Source organism: Phascolarctos cinereus, unplaced genomic scaffold, assembly GCF_003287225.1.
Source record: "Phascolarctos cinereus isolate Bilbo 61053 unplaced genomic scaffold, phaCin_HiC Scaffold_9;HRSCAF=440, whole genome shotgun sequence".
In the NCBI taxonomy this organism is placed as follows: domain Eukaryota; kingdom Metazoa; phylum Chordata; class Mammalia; order Diprotodontia; family Phascolarctidae; genus Phascolarctos; species Phascolarctos cinereus.
This window is the reverse complement of record NW_027556402.1, coordinates 14,642,299-14,667,304: the sequence shown is the minus strand read 5'-3', so window position 1 is coordinate 14,667,304 and position 25,006 is coordinate 14,642,299. Positions and strand designations below refer to the sequence as shown.

Here is a 25,006-nt window from a genome sequence, read left to right as displayed (position 1 = left end):
AAAATTAATTCTGTACTTTAGAAATAACCAGAAAATGGTAAAACTGTGTTGGCACACACTTGGACTGTTTCAGAGGCATTAAGTTAACATGTGCATGTGTCTGAGTGCTAGTTATAAAAACACACACAAAAAATATACAAGGCATTCTGATTTTATTATCTTATTTTTTATTAATAATGCAAAGATGATTAATAGACTAATGGCATCTCCAATCTGGCTGACCTGTTTCCCGTCTGCCCTGCAAATGTATTTTCCATGGCAACATTATTGGACTATTAACTCTGAAATTCCTGTTCTTAGGTCAGGTTAAAACTTTCATCTTGAATCCCACGATGTTTTACATAATAAGGGAGAGTAATCTCTGACATGCACAAACAACATACATTAATCACTTGTCAGGAAGCAGTGTCATTTCCTCCTTCCATTTTTGAAAAATCACCTGGCCATTTTTAACTCCTATAAAATAATGTTACAATGGGTGTTTGCTGGGATCAGAGAGGCACAGAGGTGAAAATCAACAGCTAGGACAATCAAAGATAGATCAGAGAAGTCAAAATAACTCTTGAGACTGCCCAACATCACTGCTGACTTGAAATACCATCAATAATACAATTCATGAGTGGAAAAGGTGCCTTCTTTTTCCTTTTTTTGCATTTTAAGAATTAAATTGTAAGACATTCTTAAATTCTTTAGAGAAGTAACACTCACGAATAGATGCGAGACTCCGTCAGTCTACATTTAATTACATATACAACTTCTGTCAGTAGTGAGCAGCTGATGAAGGGTAGACCAATTATCAAACAGCCTCATAGTTTGGAAAATGCCTTCACATTCAAACCTATTTCTGTAACACTGCTGATGCACACAAGCCTGGCAGCAAAAACACACACACTTGCTAGATTTCCAGAATGACAGCTGTAGACTTTCCCTCATCCTGGAAAGAGGAGCCCATGCAGCCCACTTCCATGTTGATGGGCAGAGTCTCTAAGACAACAGCAGTCCTCTAGTCCACCTTATCATCCCATGGGTAGACTCTCCACTGTAGTGTTGAACCACGCTCCTGCAACAGGAGTCAGAAAGCAGGCTTTCTTGTGCAGCTGAGGACAGTCCCAGTTTCAGATCTGCTGGACCACATAGCTCCAAAAGTGATAAGATTGACTTTTCAATGAGTCACCCATTCCACTGCATATTCCGTTCACATGACATCCAAGTACATCAGAAGATCATCCCACTGACTGAAAAAAGTTCTAGTACACATTTTTCCCAAGGCGGCATGCCTTACGGATGCTCCAGGAAACCATCTAACACAAAGCAGTTTGTGAAGTGGAAGTCACAACCAGTTTTTAATCCACAAAGTGAGAATAACCTTATAGACAGGCCCTAATTCTGCTTTAACCAGAGTGTAGACAAGGTCTGCATCCCTTCAAGTAAAGGTTGAAGCACATTGGCAGGGAAATTAAGGGAAGCTTACATTGTAATAGCTTGTGCTCTACTATACCTGTAACGTGGATAAAAGAATACTTTCCAAGGATAAACACCTGGAATATTCCATTGTTAAATTTACTCGGGGGAAAAAAAGGTGGCATATTGTATCTGAAAATCCTCTAGTTGTTTTCCTTATTCATTTACAAAAATATGATTAAATAATCATCAAAATCAAAAGTAGTTAGGCAGAAACTTGATGCCTACCAAAAGTACGAAAACAATCTAAAAGAATGAGAGGTGAGTGAAGAATAGAGTTTCAACTTTAACTCTCAGATCCCTGCTTTCGGTAGTTTGTAGCTCTCTATGGGAATTACATGAATAAAATTCAGGGCATCGAAAGTCATAGTGTGAACTTTATTCTTTCTATTGAATCCAAAAAAAGAAACTAAAAAAGGGACAGGAAGATTGGGCCACATAGCCTTTCCTACTGCTAAACTGTCTGTTCTGGAAAAAGAAAAGCCGTTACCAGTATGTGAGCCAAAGGCTTTGCCTGGTATGAACTCTGGGCAGTCGATGAGCTGAGAGAAGTCAGTTTGTGGCACATTACGTGGAGGAGGGCCAGGAATTGGCCATTTTTCTGGTTCCACCTTTTTCCTCATCTTCTGGTCCACTATTTCCACTTCTGTACTGTCTTTCAAAGCCTAGATGAAAAATAAATTGTACGTTGTCATTTTAACATCACCAAATTCCTAACAATTGGCCATCTTTACTCCATCACCCATGGTACAATCTCCTACTCTCTGCTTAGGCCTTGAGGCCTTTTGGCTTCACAGGCTTAGCAGAGCCCACGCTCACCTTCGCTCACCTTCAGGAGGTACAGACTTTGAAAACCAGCATTTGCTCCCACACCCCAGGGAAGCATCGGAGCAGCAAGTCTGAGATTTTGACAGGGTCCCAAAAAGTAAAATGTCCCCTACCACATTCTGTCAGGGATTAGTATGGTACTTGCATAGAAGCCCACCCACAATGAGACTCTTCCAAAAATAATTTAGGGAAAGAATTAATAGCCAGCTCAGGTATAAATTGAAAACACCTTTGCCTATTCAGGGCACGTATTTTGCTTACTTCCTTGTTCTTAATAACACTCTAGAGATTGAAGCATTATAACTTTTTTACCAAATGTGTTCAAGAATGTATTTATTGAGAATACCATCTTTTACTGAGGCATACATATTGGGTTACGTGCCCCCTACACTTAAAAAGCTGTATGTGTCTGTTTTTATAATATTTCTTACCTCATACTTGCAGCCAAAGCTAGGTGCAGTCATTCCTACATACCTATCTGGACCTGTCCATCTTTCTATTCAGAATATCCTATTTCTAACCCGCTGTGAGCTTGGATACTAGGTGGCAAAATCTGGTACAAAGTGAAAATCAACTCTGAGGGGGCCCTTGCCCACAGGAGAAATAAATAACCTTTGATGGACAAATTGCCGGCTTCTAAGGGCACAGAAGCCCTTGTAACTCTTCACTTCTCAGCTATAGTTCCATCATGTGAGGATGGAGCTACTGCATAAAATTTTGGCCAACTTTATGTCTTACAAGTAGGATTTAACGTGTTTTTCTCTACTTTACAATTCCCAAATGACTAACTCTGCAAGCCATCGCCCAAATCTGAAAAGACTGTCACCCAAGCCTAGAAGCGATACTGTCATTATCCCTGCCCCTCACAACCCATCTTGACCTTCAAGGCTCAGCTCAGCTCCCTGATCTTGTATGTAACCTTCAATAGCCGTAATAGTGGAAATAAGTATTTTGCTTTGGTACTTCTATCACATGACACAACAACCTGCACATACTAGAATTTAGGAAATGCACTGAATTGAATGAATTACTAAGTGGAATTTTTACAAACTTAATTCTATTTCCTCACTGAAAAAAGGCACCGAAAACTTATCTTTCTTTCTGATTGCCAGTCCGGACATCACCAGACCTGGAAATGAGCCCCCCAAACCCAGTGCTTCAGGTTTTCTAGCCATGCAAAACAGGCCTATGAGCAAAGAACACTGCACAAGGCACTGGACAAAGATGTCAAGATTCACTAAGCTGTGTCCCCTGCCCTCAGTTCACTACAGAATTTCTTGTATAGTCAGTGACCACATGACAAATCACTAACTTATCTTTTGATGAGGCAGGACTTTGAAATACAATAAGTTCTCTTAAATCAGAGTACATTCAGAACCGCCAAGGTTAAGGAAGCTTTTATTATGTCAACATCCCCCATAACAACCTCGAATTCCAAAAGCCAGAGATCCTAACTTATTGAATATGCTTACTTCCTCTGAGGCACATAACTGTCATCATCTATTTCTGTTTTGCAAAAGAAAAATTAAGAGGAACCTAGAAATGAAATGATCATCAATGACCACAGAACAAGTGACTAATAAAGCTGGAATTAGAATTCCAAATCTAATTTTCTTCATCAACCTTCTAGCTCTCATTAGAAGAAAAAGATGCAAAGGAAAAACAATCTTCCAGTAACCCAAATACCACACACCACATATCCCTCTCTGAATTTGCCCCTATCATACTGGGCACCCAGAATACGCCCTGCTCTCTCCTTCCCCAATCTATATACCTCTTCTCCAAAACTTAATGGCTCTGTGAGTCCATAACTAATGCTGCTGATGGCAACCTATCTGTGCCCTCCTGTCTTGGGGGACAGCACCCAGTGTGACCCATGACCTTCCCATTGGCTGTACCTCATTCTCATTCCATGACTAGCTCACCTCCTTTCCCTGAGCACTTCTGCACAGTTCTAAGTTGGTAACGTGCTCCAGTCTAGTACTCTGCATCTACCCATCCTACCTTGGGTGACCAACGACAAAAAGAGAGGGCGAAGCTACACGTCATCACACCACTGACCAGCTGCCAAATGGAGATACCACACCTCACAAAGGCTGTTGGTAAGGCGCTAATCAGACAAAGAGTTTAAGGGGTCTGCAAGCTAATTCTCTACACAGACATAAGCTATTTGTTATGAACCTGCACAGTTCTTAAATGTCATCCAAGACAATCCCTGCTCCCCTCCTGGACACCTGCCTTTTTAATTCAAGGTCCAGACTGTTGTCCATCTGCACAGTCTATCTAAGAGCTCTGCCCTGATGTGCCAGCTCTATGACTTGTCCATCCAAAATAATTACCACTCTAGAATTCTTCATTCACTTAAGCTTTTCATCTGTACACTTAAGTTTTAAAATACCTGGGTCTTGATACAATCAGTATGTCATCTGCAAAAAGGAGACTCTGAAGGTCGTTGTGCATCTATACAGAATCTCTCTTCTACCTGCATTTCATGCTGCATATCTAGTTTTTGTGCTTACCGTAAGAGCTCTTCAGTTCTTTCACAGATGTATTCTACAATAGCTAACATTATATAGCAGAGTGCTTTACGTTTGATCAACAACCCTGGGAAGTAGGTTCTGTCATTATCATCATTTTACAGTTGGGAAAACTGATTCAGGCAGGTCAACTGACCTGCACAGGTCACACAGCTCCTAAGTGTCTGAGGCCAGATCTGATCTCAGGAAGACGAATCTCCCTGACAACAGGCCCAGCACTCTCCACTGCTGCCAAGTCATTTTCAGTTGTGTCTGATTCTTTGTGACTCTATTTGAGGATTTCTTGGCAGAGACACTGGAGTGGTTTGCCATTTCCTTCTCCAGCTCATTTTACAGATGAGGAACTGAGGCAAACAGGGTGAAGTGACTTGCCCAGGGTCCCACAGTTAGTTTTCCCGACTCCAGGCTCAGCTCTCTTATCCACTGTGCTACCTAGCTGTCCCCTAGTACTCCATGCACTGCAGCCTAACTGCTTCTGCATTGCCCAACAAACTATAAGATGAAGGAACAGCTGAGTAACGCAGTGGATAGAGCTCCAGCCTTGGAGTCAGGAGGACCTGAATTCAAATCTGGCCTCAGACACTTGACACTTACTAGCTGTGTGACCCTGGGCAAGTCACTTAACCCTGACTGCCTCACCAAAACAAAAGAACAAAAAAACAACAAAAAACAGATGAGAACAAGAAGTAATTAGTATTTCGTCTTCCCCTACAGAGAACCTAGTATAGGCCCTGCACACAATAAATGCTCAACAGTCAAAGCTTTGTTGCTTACTAAATAAAAATACTCTTGGAACAAAATACTTTAATATTAAGTGATGAAACATGACCACTACCTCAATAAGGAAAAAAAATTAAAATTTGAATCAATTCAGGAGGGGGAGGGCAGAGAAGGGGAGCAAAGGGTTGATGAAGTGTTCACAGGTAAACATATTCCATTTTTGGTTCTATGTATCTGAAGACTAAACCCTAACAGTAATAAGATAATCCCTGGAATTCTTGCTACAAACTGAACTAGAGCTAAAGAGCACAATGATAATAAGGAGGTCTCAGAATGTCCTCTCCATCAATGAAGAATTTTTTTAAAATGTACAAAAACAGAACATAAGTTCACAAGGGGACATAATTTTATTTTTTCCAACTATTATGTTAAATTTACACTTTAAAAGCAAAATATAGATGACACATGTTCACTTTTTCATATGCAACCCCCATTTTTTGTCCATTAAAATGTTTGAGTTTATTAATGTTTGAGTTTATAATAAAAACAGAAATTATTTTTTTTAAATAAGGAGTTCCAGAATCTTGATGCTCACTTAACAGCCACCAAAGATTATTCAAAAGGAGACAGGAGAATAGGCAGAGTGAAGGCAGTGAGCCTAACATATAACCTCATTATACAAAGTTCAACGTTACTTTAAGGCATATTTCTCTTCCTCAAAAATACATTTTAAATTTATAGGAAAAGTGCACATTAAATTCTTCACTTACAATTTAATGTTTATTCCATCACTGTACTCCAAGGTTACATCTAAATGTAATTCTATTTTTAAAACAGAACTTATGATTTTTTAATTTCCAAAATATATAAAAATAGACCAACTTGGTAAGAATTAAAATGATGCTCTCTTCTGACTGAGCACCCACTATCTTTCTCAAGCGTAGTTCCTACATTCCGATTCTCTACCTGCCCTCCCATTCACTTAAATCTGTGACCTGTCCACCTATATTTCTTGCCACATATATTTCCTCTTCAATACTAATTTACTGTGTTCTTCCCTTCTTGTTCTTATTATAAGTAGATGTACCCAAGGATCGATGTTACATGCTATATTATATTACATAGGTTACCATCATAAGTGCCTATGAGGGAGAGATCTTCGGCTTGCCAGCCTCTGAGAGCTATCAGAAACCTTGCTGTAGCTACCAAAGGCAAGCCGCTCAGCGAATGAAACCAAGAACCCAAGGGGCCTGTATTTCAAACGATTGTAAATCTTTTGAGGTTTCACCTGCAGCAGAGGAGTAACCTAAAAAGAATTCAAGTCCTAGAAGCATGAGAGAGCTCAGAAATTCCAGTTTAGGGGCAGCTGGGTGGTGCAGTGGACAGAGCACCGGCCCTGGAGTCAAGAGGACCTGAGTTCAGAGCTAGGTTCCGACACATAACACTTACTAGCTGTGTGACCCTGGGTAAGTCACTTAACCCCACTGCCTAGCCACAAAAAAAAAAATTCCAATTTCAATATGAAGCTGAACACCAGGAGAGCCTATACTGGTGGCAGTCTTTCAAAGATTTCAAAGTACTGATCATTTGAACATGTAAAAAGGACACAAGCTTCTCCCATAAAAACAGAAATGAGATAAAAGATGAAAACACACAGTCCAGGAAAAGATTTTTAAACATAGTCTGATTACCTCTAAAATGAGATTAACATTTGTAGTCAGGGCCTGAACACGGTGGAAACTGGCAATCAGAGAAATAGGCAAGAAACCTTGTTCATCCATCTTCCTTCTAAGAAAGAAGTCCCGTTCCAAATTTTCTATACTGAAGTAATATTCACTGAAGAGAGAAATAAAGAGGTCAACATAAGCTTAATTCTTTTATGTGAAAAGCAATCAGTGTTTGTTTTTACCACGTCTCATCTGCCACAAAACAAGTTTTAGCTATGGTTAGTGATAAAAATCACATGTTAATAGTTATAAGCTAAATAAACAACATTAGGAGAAAATGGCTAGCATAAAAGTCATAAAGTCTGGCTATGAAATTTAAGGAAAATGGGAACATAATATTTTGCTCTCCTTTTCCTTTGTTGTTGTTGTTTTACTGCTTCATTCTTGTGGTTCCTCTCATTAGTTCTAACTGTTCTTGGAAAAACACTGTTTTCTAATTGTCCTTGGGAAAATACGCTTAACATGAATGTGTAAGTAACAGCCTATATCAGATTGCACCTTCTTGGGGCAGGGAGGAGTGGGAGGAGAAGAAAATTGGAAACTCAAAATCTTATGGAAGTGAATGCTGAAAAGTAAAAAATAAAATTAATTATAAGAAAAAAAATCCAAGAAAGAAATCTCACAAAAATTCCCATGACTCCCTTAAATTTCACAAAAACATTCCAATAGGAAACTATAACAGTAATCTCTTAAAGTGAATTTAATTGCTCTTTCATTTTGTCTATTATTCAGGTGGGAAGAAATGGGTGAATCTGCATTTTCCCCAAAGCTGAGACTGATCTAACACACTAATTTCAGTCATGCATATAAAAGTACCAAGAATTCACCAGTCTCAGGGCAGCTAGGGTGGCACCGTGGATAGAGCTTCTAGAGTCAGGAGGACTTGAGTTCAAATCCAGCCTCAGACACTTGACACTTACTAGCTGTGTGACCCTGGGCAAGTCACTTAACCCCGACTGCCCCAACCCCCAAAAAATAAATAAATGAATGAATGACTAACCAGTCTCTAGTTGTTCTGAACCATTTCTAAGGAAGTATTCAAGTTAAATTAAATTGGTATTTAATTAAACATTACTTATCACTACTAAAGTTAAATTTGCAAGGTTGACTCAGGCACTAAGAGTAGCTGCAAAAAGAATTCCTCCTTTCTAGGCAGTACCCAAGTGAACTCTCTAGAGAACAAGGAGCTTCTCCAAGTTATTTCAAAATAAAAGTTGGAAGCATCCTCCTTGGCTAACCAAAGCGCAGATTAAGCTTTATTGTTCCACCCCTAAGAGCAAGGTCCATAACTTACTCTGCCTTTTTATCTAAATAGCAATAGGCAAAACCACTCCACAGGTCTGAGCCAGTAAAAATCATCTGCTGACCAGCGCCCTCTCTCCTCCAAACAAAAGAATGGCAGCAGCCTGAAGGACAAGACTGAGGGGAACAGCAACGCTGCTCAAGAGCAAAGCTCTTCAAGGACACCATTCCCAGCGGAAAGGAACCAGACTGGCGTCAAGGCTCTACGGGTCTTCTGGAAACATCCCTGAACTGTGAGGACTTACACAAGACAATAAATGCTTGATAAAGACTCAGTCACACCCGGGAGAATGAATAGAAAAAAACACCAAGATTAAGAAAGACAAATCTGCCATAGCCTTTGAGAATGAAATCTTTCAGACAGCAAGCCTCATATGAAAGTAAATTCCTAAGAAGAAGATTAAAATTTCTGAAAGAGATGTATTATTATTAAGGAAGCACCCAAGAGAGAAAACAAAAAGCCAAGAACAAATTTAAGAACACCAAGAAAGCAAGTACTACCCTTCACTGATAGAGACTCAGAATTAACAATCAGCTTCTATAGCATGTTTCCCTAATGGGAGAAACAATTAGTGAGGTAAAATTCCAGAAATTAGATTTTCCAAAACTGGTATGCTACGGGCAAAGCTCACAGCCTGAAGTTTTCACATATATGCTTGTGTGTATATTATATAGATATATAAATAAAATATACACTTTGAGTTTCAAAAGGTATTTCTTGAAAAAAGTCATTCTAAATACATAGTAAAAAAATATCAATGATTACTGTTCCTGACAATGGTGGTTTAGGAGTCACAGTAAATTTTTAGTGAAAAGCAGTTATTTTACAAGTGTTAACCATTAAAACAACTTGGTGGTGAAGTTTATATTCTGAAATCTTCCAATTCACCTACCAAAACGAAAGTAAAAGCACTATAATATGTAATCTGAAAGTTAAAATTCAGTAAGACATCATTAACATCACAAAAACGTTTTAACAGAATTCCAAAAGTTAAAAAATTCACTTAATTTCTATTCTCAAGACTTAGCGAACTAAAGGAAAAAGAATATTTTGAATTTTTAACAAAGAAACCAAATGATCATGATCTTTAGGATTTCTAATCTACTTAAAGTCTTTTCAGAAATCTAAAAGAACTCAATTCATGCTTCAGGTGCCTACAATGAAAATTTCCGTCCTCACTTAAAAATGGCTGGCGTACGAAAATGATGCCAAACGCCTAGTAACCATAGTTCTCAGATGATGCCAGTAAAGCCACCGGCACTGCTATGAAGCTCTGAACCATGGCGTGATCACATTCTTTCCTACATCTGAAATGACTACAGGAATAGTGTGAAGGCACTGGTCATGCCTAGAAATGATCAAGAATACAAGACAAGTTCATTTTAAAGGTATTTTTTTTCCTCCTTTGCTACTCTGCACTATTTCTGGATTTTTTCCTGACTCGGTTTTATAAGCACAAAATTTTTAAGGTCCATTGAATTGTATTTTCCTCCTTCAAATGCAATGGGAAATTAAGAATTACATCTCTGGTGGTTTCTGGGGGGAAAAAATCTAAACACTTAGCAGAAATTTCCAAGAGACAAAGGCTTTAAGTAAGACTCCACCAAACTAAGTTTCTATGTTCTCCAACAACCAATGATCAATAAAACCAGGTTAACAAGCTATATTAAGCCTTGTACTCAAACTCGCCAAAAATCTGATGCTAAAACACAAGATATAAGTGAAAACAAGTTCAAGAGATCCTGAGCAACACTGTGTCTGACACAGCTGTTGTTGGTCTGAGTGTTAGAGGAGACGTCCTCATGTCCTGCCTTAGAAGCCCTGGATTCTACACTGCGTGACCAGAAATTCTGCCAACCCTGGAGTAGCTCTGCTCCTCCCTCACTTGTCTGAGGACAGTGAAGGCCGATTATCCTGGCATGGAGCTTCATGGCCACTGTCAGGTCTCAGAAAGAGGCCTGGCAGCAAAAGCTACAAAAAACAAAATGGAATAAGTGCTTGGAGGTTGACAGCCATATGCCTGACACTTTCTGCTCATAAAAAGGCCTTTTTCTTCCATTTCTTTTTGGGGGATCACTGTAACAAAAGAAGCAAGAACACAATGAACAAGCTGCTTCATGTATTATCAGGAAAATTAAATCTACCGTGACGGCATGCCAGGAGAGTGTCCGGCTGGTGCTGATAAAGAAATATTTGCCAATAAGAAGCAGAGTCCATTTTCTTTTTAAGTAGTAAGTTGAGTATTCAAGAATTTTCTTTTTACTAACCCCTTGAGAAACAGCATTCCTAACTGCTTTTTACAAAAAAACAAGTATTTCACATTTCTATAAATCAAACACACACACACACATCTTCTGGGAATGTCCAATCTCTCCCTTCACTAAACAAAACACTGCACAATAACTAATGTGTAGAAGGACTTTTTTTTCCAAGAGACAAAAGAACAAACTAGAAAGCTATGTTAAAACGTAACAGGGAAAGAAGCTTCTAGTGACATCTCAAACAGTGCTCACAACACAAGCCCGACAGCTATCCTCCAGAGGCCAAAATAAAGGAGAAAACAAAACAAGTAAACAAGGCCAAAGAGATTTAGACTTCATACTCAACAGACAAATGCACAAGATCATCACAACCATTTCCTTTCATTTTTCATTCAATTTATGAAATTAAGCACCCATCTAAAAGCATGGGCTAACACTACTTTGGCAAACACAATTTGCATTCTTAATTTAATCACTTATGAGAAATTAGGCTGTAATTTTAAAAGTAGGTTCCTTTCACATTTCCATCAACTCTTCTTAGAGGTCTAAATAGGACATCCTTCCCTGGCGTGTCAACTTGGATACATCTATCTAACTGAACAGAGAAATATTCAAATATTACTTTTTTTATTATTATTATTATTATTTTGGCTTGGCTAGGCAATGGGGTTAAGTGACTTGCCCAGGGTCACATGGCTAGTAAGTGTTACGTGTCTGAGGCTGGATCTGAACTCAGGTCCTCCTGAATCCAGGGCCGGTGCTCTATCCACTGCGCCACCTAGCTGACCCGAAATATTCAAATATTAGGAGAAAAAAAAAAAGGCCATCTGTTTTACAAAGTTTGAGTCAACTACAATCTATTTTATTAGAAGGAAAATCCTTTCATCAACAAATAAAATATGAATGGAAATTTCCCAACTTTACCACTCTATTTTTTGAAAAACAGAAAACATGCTAATATTGAAGTCACAGATGTCCAAGTCTACTTACTTACATGCGAAATCTACTTACATTTGCCGCTTAATGTATTCTTTGAGCAATGTTTCGTCCACAGAATACATCTGAACTCCTGTACCATCATCATAGTAATACATCATGCTAGTGTTAAGTTCTGGTTGAAATGGCTGATCAGTTCTTTCACCATGTTGTTCTCGATAACCATATGAATATTCAAAGTTCACTTCAAAAAACACGGAGGAAAAAGGTTACTCAAAAGTCCAAGGCTAAATATTCATAAAGTGACACAAAAATGCCTAATTTTACACTATCGTGACACTCCAATAGCCAGTAAAACACACCAATATTCAAATATTTTGGACAAAGAGGAGGCAAACAAACAGCACAATGAAGATCAAAAATAATTTTCATCTACTTTAAAGAAAACAAAAAACACTTCCGTCATACTTCGAGGGTTTCCTCTGCCTCGTCCTCTTCCTCGGCCACGTCCTCTTCCTCGACCTCTAAAGCAACCTCGAATATTACCCCCTTCACTTCGCACACTGGAAACTTCATCCTGATCATCTCGCTTTTCTCTATCACGTCTCCAACCTTTTCAAAAGAAAATAAATCAGATATATTAGCTGCTTGGGTTTTTTTTTTGTTACAAAGGAGAATCTATGAAGGTCTATGAGTGGAAATACAACCAAAAACGACTTTTAAAAAAAAAACAAACTTATTTTTAAAATAAAATGCAGGGGCAGCTAGTTGGCGCAGTGGATACAGTGATGGTTCTGGAGTCAGGAGAACCTGAGTTCAAATCCAGCCTCAGACACATAACACTCACCAGCTGCGTGAATCTGGGCAAGTCACTTAACCCCAAATGCCTCACCAAAAAAAATAAAATAAAATGCAAAGTAAGAATGATATACAGTGGTCATATGACTATCACCATTAAATGCTTCATAGATTTGAAGAGAACTAAACATAATCCAAAGGGATTAAAATCTAGATAACCTCTAAATTGGTATTTTTTTCCCTTTGGTTCTGATTCTTTTTTCACAACATGACTAATGTGGAAATATGTTTAATATGATTGTATAAATATAGCCTGTATCAGATTGCATGCCATCTTGGGCAGGGGGGAAAATCAGCAACTCAAAATCCTATAAAAGTGAATGCTGAAAACTAAAAATAAATTTTTAAAAATTTTTTTAATTTAAAAGTTTAAAAAAAAATACAAATGCTAAGATCACTAAAGCGAAGCTGAACTCTGAGTAAATGAAAAATCCAAAGAATAGATAAAGCACACCTCCTGCTCCTTTTAGCCCACCACCTAGTGCTGTCTCCTAGAACGGCTGTTGGAGCTCAACTGTTTCTCTTTGTTACAGGGTGTTTCCAGAAATAATCATAATGTAAAGACAAAAAGTACGAAAAAAAAATTTAAGATTTCCATCACTTATATTTGTGAACCCTAACCTACAAATTTTTGCATAATGTTTTCTCAAGCTTTTTTCTCCCTTCCACCTGCCTCCATCCCAAAGCCCCCTACACCTTGCCTCATCTCAGATCTAATGGAGGCTGCTTTGCAATAGAAAACACACTAGAGACACCTTCTACCAAATCTCACATTTCTGGATTACCAAGAGACGTCTAAAATCCCCAAGCTGAGGTGAGAGCCACTTTAGGGCTGCCTAAGTTAAAGGCTGCCAGCCAGCCTTCACCAAATGGGGTCTCCTGAAGGTTATCTGATATATCTGCTGTTCAAGAGGCAGCAAGAAAAACGGATCAAGATCAGCTCTCCTGATTTTCCAACATAGTGGACTAAGACTTTCCTCCTCTAATCTTCTCCTCACCTTTCATTTCCAGGGCTCTTCTGCGCTTTGGTCTACTTATTCTTTCTCTTCATTGTGAGCTAGTACATTCTCTTAAACGTTTGACAAAAAAACTACTAGGAATGTGTCTCATTTGATTCTGTGTTCATGTTATGCTAGACGTGCCTGAATTGTGCGGCAGGTGATAAAAGATGAGTTCACTGAAGGAGAGGATTCGCAACTCTAATTCTTTTTTAAAAATGTATGCCTTTTTCTTCATTCAACTAAAGGAAGCAATTTGGTGTAACAGAAGGACTCAAGCCCTCTCCAAGTCCCCGTTCTGTCACTTAACTTACTCCTTTTATAAATTTGGGAAAGTGACTTCAACCTTAGTGGCACTCAGTTCTCCATCTATAAAATAAGGGGGTTGCACTAAAGGCCTTCTAAATCTAAGAACCAATGAACTTCTCTATCTAAATCCTATTTCTAGATGAGGATAATGACAATATCAAAAACAGGCTGTTCAGGGACGAGATTAGAAAGAGAATATAGTATCAGGAAAGACAATTGTGTTGGCAGCTGTTGCCTCACCACCAAACTATTGTCACCCAATCAGATGTGACAGAAGTTATTCCTGTGTAATAGAAAAATTCATCTCATGTAGTCAGCCAGTCATTCCTATGACCCCAGCTGATTAAAATTAGTTTGCACAAACCCCAAGGTCATCTACTCTGTCAGCAGCGGCCAGGCAGCCTTGCGGGGATGCAGGCTCTTCTCCCATGACCACTCTGCACATCTTGCCACGGCCTGCCTTCAGGGAGTCTACTCACCATGCCAAGGGCTTTCCTCAGATCAACACAAGACATGTGCTGTCCCATCTGTTGGGCCTTGCGCTTACTATGTATCAGGCACACCTTCTTTTCTGTCTCTAGAACACCTTCTATGCCACTTCATACATAGAATTTGATGCAGGTAATGTATTTCAGTCACTTAACTCCTTTTATTTGTTATTTTATTCTTCAGAGTCTATGGTACTCTCTAATGTAAAGTCACATAGTACAAATATTAGAATACTCATGTTGAAAAGGACAGAGTGTTTCAAGAAGGCTGGAATCACTGAAAGTACCATACAATTTCCCAAATGCAATCCAGTCCACTTTGTTCCTAATTCAATTTTGGATCCAGCTCTTATACACTCTATTCGAGACTAAGTACTGATGGATACTCAACACATGCCTAGATCACTCACAAAGATTTTATAGAAATGATAAAACAGGCACATAAATGCATCAGGAGATATGAATTTTCTTTCCCAAAACTACCTTCAAGAGTCAAGTACGGCCTCTGATAAACTACAGTACTGACACATCAAACTCCACAGGGATATCTATGCCAATCTTCTTGTCTTCCAGATTTAAAAATTAAGGCCAAGAAGTGAGGCAGCTGGGTGGTGCAGTAATTAAGACTGTTGGACTTGAAGTCAGGAAGACCTGGGTCCAAATCGTACCTCAGATACGCTTTTTAGCTTTGTGGGGGCAAATAACTTAACTAGTTTAGACTAGTTATCCCTAGTCTAAAATGGGTATAACAACAGCCACCTACTTCCCAGGGTGGTTATAAGGATTAATGAGGTAACATACAGAAAGCCTTTGGCAAACTTTAAAGTACTATTTAAATGCTAGTTTTTGCCATTACAATTATGCGACTTGCCCAAAGCCACACATTCAGCTAGTGGTGAAGCTGGAACTAAAGGCAGGGCTTGACACCCAAATAAATGTTTTATTATACCTACCAGCTTTTTATTTAGACTATAGCTAAGGTAATGGAACCTAGCTGGGGCAAGGGGAACACCCTCTGTTCCTTAAGCCTTGTGCTATTGCTGCAACCAGGAAGAATTCCACATTTGGAATCGAGTAAGTTTATTCCAGTGGTACTTTAAACATATATTAGAACATAAATATGAAATATTTTCATTCTATTAGTACCAATATTTCAACTGACTTAATAAAATATACAACTATGTTAGTTACCAGAAACATCTAGCCAGATCACTTTATTTAACACCATGCTAGACACAAGATATTTTCTCTGTGTGTGTGTGTGTGTGTGTGTGTGTGTGTGTGTGTGTGTGTGTGTGTGACTAGGGGGGTGGAGGGGAGACACAGGGAACTTCATATAGTCATCATATAATGTACTGATCATTACATTCAACAAAGGTTCTACGCTAAAATTTGAAAAAAAATCCAGGCTATAAAAACATTCTTGACATGCAATCCCTTAGTCATGCTTGGCACACAATAAGCATATGATACATGCTTTTTCATTCCTTCCTTCCATTCTGTCTAGGATGCATTCACTTCCTTTATTTACAAGTAAAATTTAAACATCTGACATTATGCCACACAGTTCATCAGATTTCCTAAAAGATGGTTAATACTGTCATCTTTGACTGCTGAGAATTCTTGAAATCATCCTTTCATTGCTAACACTTACTGAACACTACTTAATAATGGCTAGAAAGCTGGACTTTAAGAGAGTCTGACAAGGGTCCCAATCCTGCCTCTGACATTAACTCACTGTGAGACTTCTTTCCTCATCGATAAGAGGGACTTACCCTAACCATAACACCACAGACTCACTGTGAGGCTATCATCTATGTAAAAAGCATTTTGCAAACTTTAAAGTTTATACACCAAAGGATCAGCTACTCTTAGGAATGGGGACTACACCCACGATTTCTCTGGCACAAGCAACTCCTAAGTGAAGAAACCTCCTCTCCCATGGCCAGGCAGCACCTTAGAGTAAGTTGTCTAGAACATGGAAAGGCCAGTAAATGCCTTGCCCAGAACCTTGAGAGTCTCCCTTCCTCAGCTAGTCCACAGTCAATGTCAGAGGAAAGACTCCAACCCAGATCTTCTTTCCTCTTCATCCACCGAGGGAAACTGCCTCTCCAGCTATTATGTTATTTTATTTAAAACACAACATTAACAGAAACCTTACCTATGCCAAATGAGTCTGGCATTCAGAATGTATATTTAGTCCTTTTTACCACGAGAAAGTTACTTACTTCGTGAGTCATTTCGTCGGTTGTTATGCGCTGACTTATTTGCTTCTGGTTGAGATCTTGAGCTGTTCCGTGATCCTGGTCTTTCTTGGCTATCAGGTCTTACATCATCTAAATGAAGTGGTACCCACTTGTGCTTATTAGCTTAAAGAATACAAAACAGAATCTTTTTGAATAAAAATTACTATGGTTTTTCTAATATTTAAAAAGAAAATTTGAAAAATCATATGGCTAGTATTCTAGAAATTTTAAAAAGCAAATATCTCCTTTTAGAAATTGGAGTCAAGTATCACCTAAAATCAATATTATTGAATTTGAACTTTAAAAAACAAGACAAGTAAAAAGTGAACAATTTTCAAAAAATCTATTTACAAATGAAATTAAATATGACAAAGAATAAAGGCAAAAGAAGGTAACTATGTTTATTTATTCTTAAGGGGATAATTGTGGGACATCGATTTATATTCTCCTCTGCATTTATGAAGTTCCTGACTAAGTTGCCTCTTTTAATGATACCAATAAACATTTTGCATCTTCACAACAAAGACAAGTGATTTTGGAAAGGAGGATGGAAATCAGTGTCAGAATACACAGGACATTTTTCTTTTGCACTGAGTTGACCTGAGAAAAATATCGTCCAAAGATAGAAACCATTATGAGAGATTAGAAACACTGATTCCCCCCAAGGTACTGAAGAGGCCTGCCATCTTCAGTGTTACCTTACTTGATAACCCTAAATGCAGTAAAGAAACATCCTTAGAAATCCAAAATGCTTTGTCTGGTTTTAAACCACCCCACTATAACGTAACACAAATACTTCATATTTGCCTGGGAATTATTGGAAAATGAGGTATCTCATATAAATGAATTAGAAGATTATCATCTTAATTTGGTCATTCAACAATTTTTACAGGAGTATTTCTAAAATTGTATTATACAAATACCAAAAAACTGTTAATGCCGCATGTTTGGGAAATGGCAGAATTGTGGCATAGACATGAAATGGGGCATATTGTCATTATGAATAATACTAAGAAATGTATGATATCAGAAAGACCAGTATGACATAATTCAAAGGATGAAGAAAGCAATCAGATAAGTAGGCATGGTGACTAAAACTGGATATACTTTGTGTATAAAAAGTATATTCATACATGTGAATGCACAATTAGATCAGGCAGATCTTTCTTTTCTCATTCTTACTGACTGCCTACATTACATATATGCACATGTATTTGTGTATATAAACTGGAGATCATCTATAGATATATCTTCATCTTATTTGTACATAGTAGTTTCCATGTTGTCCCAGCCCCTACTAGACTGGGAGCTCTTGGAGAGCAGGCCTGTCTTTTGTCATTGTATTCTCAGTGCTTCGCACAGTGCATGGCACAAAGCAGGCATTTAACAAGTGTGCACTGGCTGACTGAATCGACATGCATATAAACCATTCTCTACTTTCTTGAAAGGAAGCTGAGCATCATTTCACTTCTGCTGGATGACTCGGGGTCATTATAACCAACAACGATCTCGTGGTACATGATTAGAGGCCCTCTGAACTGAGACAAGGGTTCAAAATCGGTGTCTTTCTGTGCCATCCCGTGCTCCCACCACAAGTAATAGGTGAAGAGGGTGCGAAAAGTTTAAAAAATGTGAGACGACACCACTGTGTCGCTACCTTCTACTCCTTGACAAACCAGGTGTGGAGCAGAAGTAAAGGAGTAAAGAAGTAAAGAAGTAAAGAATACCTAAGGAACCTGGCAGATTTTACAAGCTCTTTCTAAAAACAATGCAAATGCCTTCTTTCTAGAGGGCTACTATATTAGACACCTCCGTGCTAATCAGTTTAATCAAATCAAACCTATCAGAGTCCAGATGAATTTCAAATGGTATATTCTGGATGGGAAGAGGCATCTTAGATCAGCATTTAACCTATGCTAAGGAATCTGAAACGGCCCCAAGCAGATACTGAGCAGTATCTGAATGGTGAAGAAAAAGAAGGCAGAAGGTAGGAAAAGGGTCCAGGAAGGGATATGCAATCAGAAACCACAACAAAATATGCCTTCTTTTCAATTCTACCAAAAACTCTAGGGCTGACCTAGTATTATTGGAGGTTACCAATGCAGACAGGAAAAGGATGACCTATTTGGAACCAGACTAGAAACACAACTTACTCCATTCCCATCCAGTCCCCTCAGTATGAGCAAGTCCCTCTCAGTCCGATGATGTCTCATTTAATCTCCACCCTTTACCCACTTGAAGACAAGGATGGAAAAAGGAGGCGGCGGCATGGGCCCTTGCCCACCTGCCCCTCTTCTCTGTGTGTTAGTCATTATTGTCCAGGACCCTTTAAAACACATCCCAGAGGAATCCTGAAGCCTTCAGTCATTTTCCTTTCTTGCCACCCCGGATGTCAACTGTCATTTCTCCTTTTTAATAGTCCTGCCTCCTGAAGGGTCTCATTGCTTCTATCCTATTCTGGTCTAAGAAATCAGGGGAAGTTCTGATGAGGACCCTTTGAGACTTCCCTTACAGAGGAAAGGGCAGAGCTCTGAAATGAGAAGCTTAGAGGTTTTTCAATCCCGTCCTACATCAGGGTGGTTGCCGCAGAATATGTAGAGCCTTTTTATACTTTTATAATTAGAAATAACAAAACCATAATGGATTTACCTGAAATTGACAAAGAAGTCCTCACACAGGATACAGAATATGGCAGGTTTCCTGTAGGGTGGGGCAAGCCACCAAGAACACATCAGCTCCATCCTTTACCTTCTAGACTGGCTGGTGATACTAAGTGAACTGAAGCTCATAACTTAGTCCTATCCTCCAAGTTCCTGACTTACAACCCAAATTCAGGGAGTCCCATTTTTCACAGGGCATTAATCATTACTCATTCAGTGACAACTATAAATTTATTTTCCAAAGTCTTCACTCACTCATTTATCTATTTCTATAGCAGGCCCAAATAGACAGTGGCTCCTAAAGGAAATCTAAGATGGAATTGATTTCTGCCACTCACTCAGCATTTAAAAAAAAAAACCCTCAGGCTGATTAGATAAATTTCTAAACAAACACCCATCAGTAGTAAAGGTATGTGGCTGCCCTTCCTTTCCACAATTTGCATGCATGTATGCATGCACACACATATGCATGAGTATATATGTATCTTCCATCAGTTTTTCCCCTCTAAGATTGGGGGGCGGGGGGACACAGAACAAAGTAAACAATAGTAGTCAGAAGGCCCAGCCAGATTCAAAAGCTTTCGTTCTGCACATTCTCAGAACTCAAGTCCTTGGGGATACCATCAAGTAGAACTAGGTGCTACAATGTTCTTTACTTTTAAACAACTGCTTTTCACGGCAGGGATCTTATAAAAAATAACATAAGCCCCACATCATCTCCAAAAAACCCTTCAAAAACACTGATTAATTGTTCAATAACCACCTTGTGGCTGTGTTTGTTTTAGAGATAAATTTTACATTTCAGTAGCACTATAGCTTCTAAGTACTAGAGAGGAATATTTTACAATAAAGTGAGACCTTGTAAATCATCACATTGAGTAGTGCCTGTGTGCCCACTTTATAGGATATTTATCAAGGCTAAAGAGTGCTTTAACAGCATTAGACAGGGATTCCCGTCAGAGACTATGTTTCTAGTTTCAGCACTACCATTAACATGTCTATTAACTAATACAGTCACTGTGAAAATTTCTCAGTTTCCTAATGATAGTGTTTTTTTTAAAAAGGAGGTTAGACTAAATATTTTCCAAGGTCTTTTCCAGTCCTACAATGGAATGATTCTAATACATGAAACGCAATTGTAGTATTTTAAATGATAGGGAGGTTCTTAGAGTTGCTGTCTGTTATTTGATGTGGGCCAAAACTGAAGATTGACCAAACACCGGTAAATTTCAGACTAGCAGATACCTAATACTAATTCAGAATTCTAAATGGGAGGAAAAAAATTGGAAGACATATTGCAATATGATAATTATTCAGTGTCCTTTATAGGACTAACATATTACTCACAACTTGGTTTCCTCATAAAACCACATTTAGATTTCTTACAGAAGGAAAAGGCTGAACAGGACTTACCCAACCCCAACCCCCTACCCATACAATTTGGGGAAGATACATTTAAAAGCCAAATCAGTAAAAAGCCCATTAAGGTCCCCAAGAACAGAATCTCCTTTCTCCATGGAGAACAGATTGGGGGTTGGAAGGGGGAGAGAAGATACACAGGACTCTAAATGAGGCACAATATTTGTACAACATTGCTACAACGTTGGCTGTTTTCGTGGGCTTCAGATTTTTGTTTTGTCCCAAGGAAGGGTTCAATCTAGGGGAAGGAGAGGTTGCATTCTTCCTAGAAATAACTGTTAGATAAAAGCATTATCCATGCTTTTTTTTTTAAAGGAGGAAGAATGTGAAGAAGCAGTTGAAAAGGGAGAGACTCTCTTCCTATAATTATACTTCTGCATCTTTCTAGAATACACTAAATTTTTATTCTTCCAAGGAAGTTTTCAATAATTTTTAAAAGTCCATACAAATTTTTACGTAACTTTCTTCAACTAAAAAGAGTCTATAATATTGAATCAATGACAATCCTCAATGTGTCTGGGTTTGGGTTTTTTTTGGTTTGGGGGGGGGTTTTGGGTAAAACTGTATCCCAGTTTTTACAACTGAGATAGAAAGAGTTCCAAGAAAAGAAGAAAATGTTCCTGAGATTTCTTTCTGCTTTGTTTAGGTTTTCATCTCCATTTATTTAAAAGAGTAGCTTTTGCTTCACAAAAGCTCCCCTTGAAGAGCCAAGTCTGCCAAAGCCCTTTCAAAGAGTGAAGCGAGTGAGCATGGTGCAGAAGACAAGAGCTGTAGATGAAGAACAGGGATTCCTGGGTCTGCTCCTGAATCTGCCATTGGTGACCTTTGGGACCTTAGACACATTCCTTCACTTCCATGGACCCCAATTTCCTCAGCCGTAAAAATACGCCCAGATTTTACTTAACACCAGAGAATCCTTGACGGCACATGATGCCGGGACACCATCTTTGAATATCACATTGCAATTACCATATCAGTGAAAATCGAGGGGTCTCAGCAGTCTACAAGGTCTTGAGTCCTAACAGTGTGCCATGGAAGCCAAAAATAAGCTAAATGCCAGCTGAGACTGCATCTCAAGCAAGTCAGTTTCTCCAATGAGAGAGGTGAGAGTCTTTCACTACTTCTTACTTTCTGTCTTGGTCAGATCAGGTCTCAAATATCTCCATTCTGGATATCCCACCTCAAGACGACCATTCCTGGTCAGCTAGAGAGCCAACAGGGGACTGGATAAATGTAATCTGGAGAAGGGAAGACGGGGGGGGGGGGTGGAGACACCTTAAGAGCTACCCTAGTATTTGAATGACCAACATGTAGAGCAGAAGGGTCAGCGATTCTACTTGGACCCAAAGGTCAGAACCGGGAACAACACACAAAAACTACAAAGTCAGATTCAGGCTTCAAGCAAAGAAGAATTTGCTCAACAAAATTACCCAAAAGTAGAAAGGGCTATCTTTAGGAAACAGTGACACCTCCTCCTTACCAGAAGTCTTCAAAAAAGGCTCACTTGGTGAGGATGTAGTAGAGCATTTCTTATTCATTTAGGAGCTGGACTGGATAGGCCCTGAGATCACTTCCTCCCCTCTGAGATTATCTGAGAATGCTTGACCAAATTTGAAATTTCAGTTTCACTACTGAATTCTTCTTTTGTATACAAACTACCCAATCCAATTGTCAGACCCACTCGCTGTCAGTGACCACCGATAGACTGTGCAGAATGGGAAGTATGTGTCAGGACTAATTGTCCTGATTTTCCAAATGTCTTGATTTTCAAAAAACGGGAAGAAAACAAAATCTGAAAACTACAAGCTCAATGTGATGCCTAGAAAAAGTGACAGAATGCATATTCAAAAGTTTAAACATCTAGAACAGGACAGTGTGATTGAGAGTCAATAAGATCTTCATCAAGAACAAGTCGATCAGACTTAAAGAACACTTCCTTTTTTCACAGGGTCACTAAAGCCAATTCAGAGGAGCTACATAGACACACTTGACCTAGATTATAGGAAAGCCTGTGACACAGTTTCACAGTTTCTATCCTTGTAAATAAGGAAGAATATGGGGCCAGCCAATAGTTCAGACTCGGGTTGAAAGTATGGACCCAAAAAGCAGTCATTTAATGGTCCCACAGTAACTTGAGAGACAGTCTACAGTGGTATGACCCCAGGATCTGGGCTTGTCCCTTGCTACTGTATGTTGTTATAGATGACCTGGATGAAGGTCTAGAGAGCTAGCTTATCCAGCGTGCAGCTGAGAAAAACTGGGAGGGATCCCAAAAAGCCTCAAGAGGCTGGAACACTGGGATGAATCAAATGAGATGAGGCCTTACACTGGAGTTCCAAAAACCAATTTCACAAGTACAAAACAGAGGAGGCTTGGCTAGAGGGCAGTTCATTTGAAGAGATTCAGGATTTTGGGGTAAACTCAAAATGAATCAACAATACAGCATGGCAGCCCAACAAGGTAATCAATCCTAAGTTCCCTTCCCATAGAGAGCAGACAGAATGAGTCGAGCATTAACCTGTCTCTCTCCTGTCAGTTCCCACCTGCAGTGCTTCTTCCAGTTTGGGGCATCACGTTTTTAGTAGCTGGAGAATAACTACAGAAATGCTACCATGCCAGTAAAAAGCCTCAAGATCCCACCATAAGAGTTAGTTGAAGAAACTGGGGAAATTCAGCAGGCAGAAAAGACTCAGGGTAGAATGTGACGGTCACCAAGTATCTGAAAGGCCCTAATGTGGAAAAGGGATTAGCCTTGTTCTGCCAGGCACTATAAGGTAGATCTAGAAACACGGGTTAAAGTGCAACAGAAATAGATTTTGCTTGATAAAATAAGACATCCTAACGATTAATTATAGCTACCCCCAAAATACAATGCACTATCTCAGGAGACAGCAGGATTTTCCTCTCATAAGATTTTCAAAGAAAAGCTAGATTGCAGATGGGATTCTTGTTAAGATACAGACTAAACTGGATCAGGGTTTCCTTACCTTTTTTTGTCTCATGTAACCCTCTGGCGGCCTAGCAAGGAAAGACTGCGGCCCATTTTTTAGGATGTTTTTAAATGCATAAAATAAAATACATATGATTACAATGGAAACCAATTTTATTGAAACAGTTATCAAAATATTTTAAAAAGGAGCTCACGGGCTCCAGGTAAAGAGGCCAGCTCTAGTTTTTCATCAGGGTCCCTTCAACCTCTGAAATATGACTAGAAAGGAAGGAGGTTCCTTCCATTTTATTTCAGTGTTCATCTCAGTTAACTTCCCTTTCACAGACAGATACTATGGCAATAAAAGTCATGGAAGTACAAATAGTATGTATACTGGCCTCAGGGAGAAGCCCCAGTGAGCTGCTCTTCCGGACGCTTCACTCAAAAGCACTCTCTCCTAACGAGTAATTGCACGGGCTCTTCTTCATTAACCTGATTATCAAAGCAACCTCGACCAACCTCTCTTTCTTTGACTATTCGCCTGGGCCTCGTCCTCACTGACGGTCTCTGCAGGGCCATCAAGCTTTGCTTCCCGGGTCTCTTTACTGTCACTGGCAGCTCTCTTCTCAATCTTCTCTTCCTTTTCTCTTCTGTTCTGTGGCTTCTTACTCGGTTGACTGGTAACATTCTGGCACTGTATAAAATTTTGATGAATGAATTATCATAATAATACTACGATCATTATAACAGATATTAAAAGATGTGAGAACACCTAATGCTAAAAATAAAATCAATAAACCAACCCAAAAATGCCACCGAGAGCTAAGAACATACTAGGTCCTATAGATGCCAACAACACTGCCTGAAGTTATTTCAGCTCTTGTAAAGTCTATGTAGTCAACTTAAAAACATCTGGATGAAGTGATCACATGTTAATGTGAAACATCTGCCTAAGCTTTTTACAATGGTCAGTTTTTTTGAGCAGATGAGTCTATATGATACAGTAGAAGACAGACCATGGGTTCAAGTCCTATTTCCAAAAGCAGAGAGTTTTGTGTGACTTGGGCAAGTAATCTGATCTCTAAGTGACCCAGGAAACTCGTGTCAGACTCTAAGTTACCATGCAAATTGCTGATCTGCTATCAGTGAAGGGAGTTCTAGATCAGGAGCTCCCCACACTGATGAAATCACAGGTTCGGACCCAAGAAAAAAATCAAAGAAAGCTCTCCTACCACAGAATTGTCCAGATTTTCAGGGAAAGGCTTAGAGACCCAAGAAAGCTGCAAGCCAGCCCATCAGGGTCCATGTAAAGAGTTAAACCATTAG

The 25,006-nt window shown here is 39.1% G+C and overlaps 1 protein-coding gene across 4 annotated transcripts in view; it reads right to left on the bottom strand.

Moving 5' to 3' along the window:
• The window catches only part of LARP1B (La ribonucleoprotein 1B), an 85,945-nt gene that overhangs the window by 43,646 nt on the left and 17,293 nt on the right, over positions 1-25,006 (bottom strand). For 3 of the 4 annotated variants that reach the window (XM_020988555.2, XM_020988554.2, XM_078148335.1), the window contains exons 4-9: positions 24,200-24,374; positions 16,655-16,795; positions 12,242-12,385; positions 11,849-12,017; positions 7,238-7,382; positions 1,952-2,126 (exon numbers count right to left, since the gene is read on the bottom strand). In XM_020988555.2, the coding sequence (XP_020844214.1) occupies positions 1,952-2,126; positions 7,238-7,382; positions 11,849-12,017; positions 12,242-12,385; positions 16,655-16,795; positions 24,200-24,374 (949 nt within the window). Of the gene's footprint in view, positions 1-144; positions 1,302-1,951; positions 2,127-7,237; positions 7,383-11,848; positions 12,018-12,241; positions 12,386-16,654; positions 16,796-24,199; positions 24,375-25,006 lie in introns of those variants that run through there. The other variant, XM_020988556.2, reaches the window with a different exon arrangement.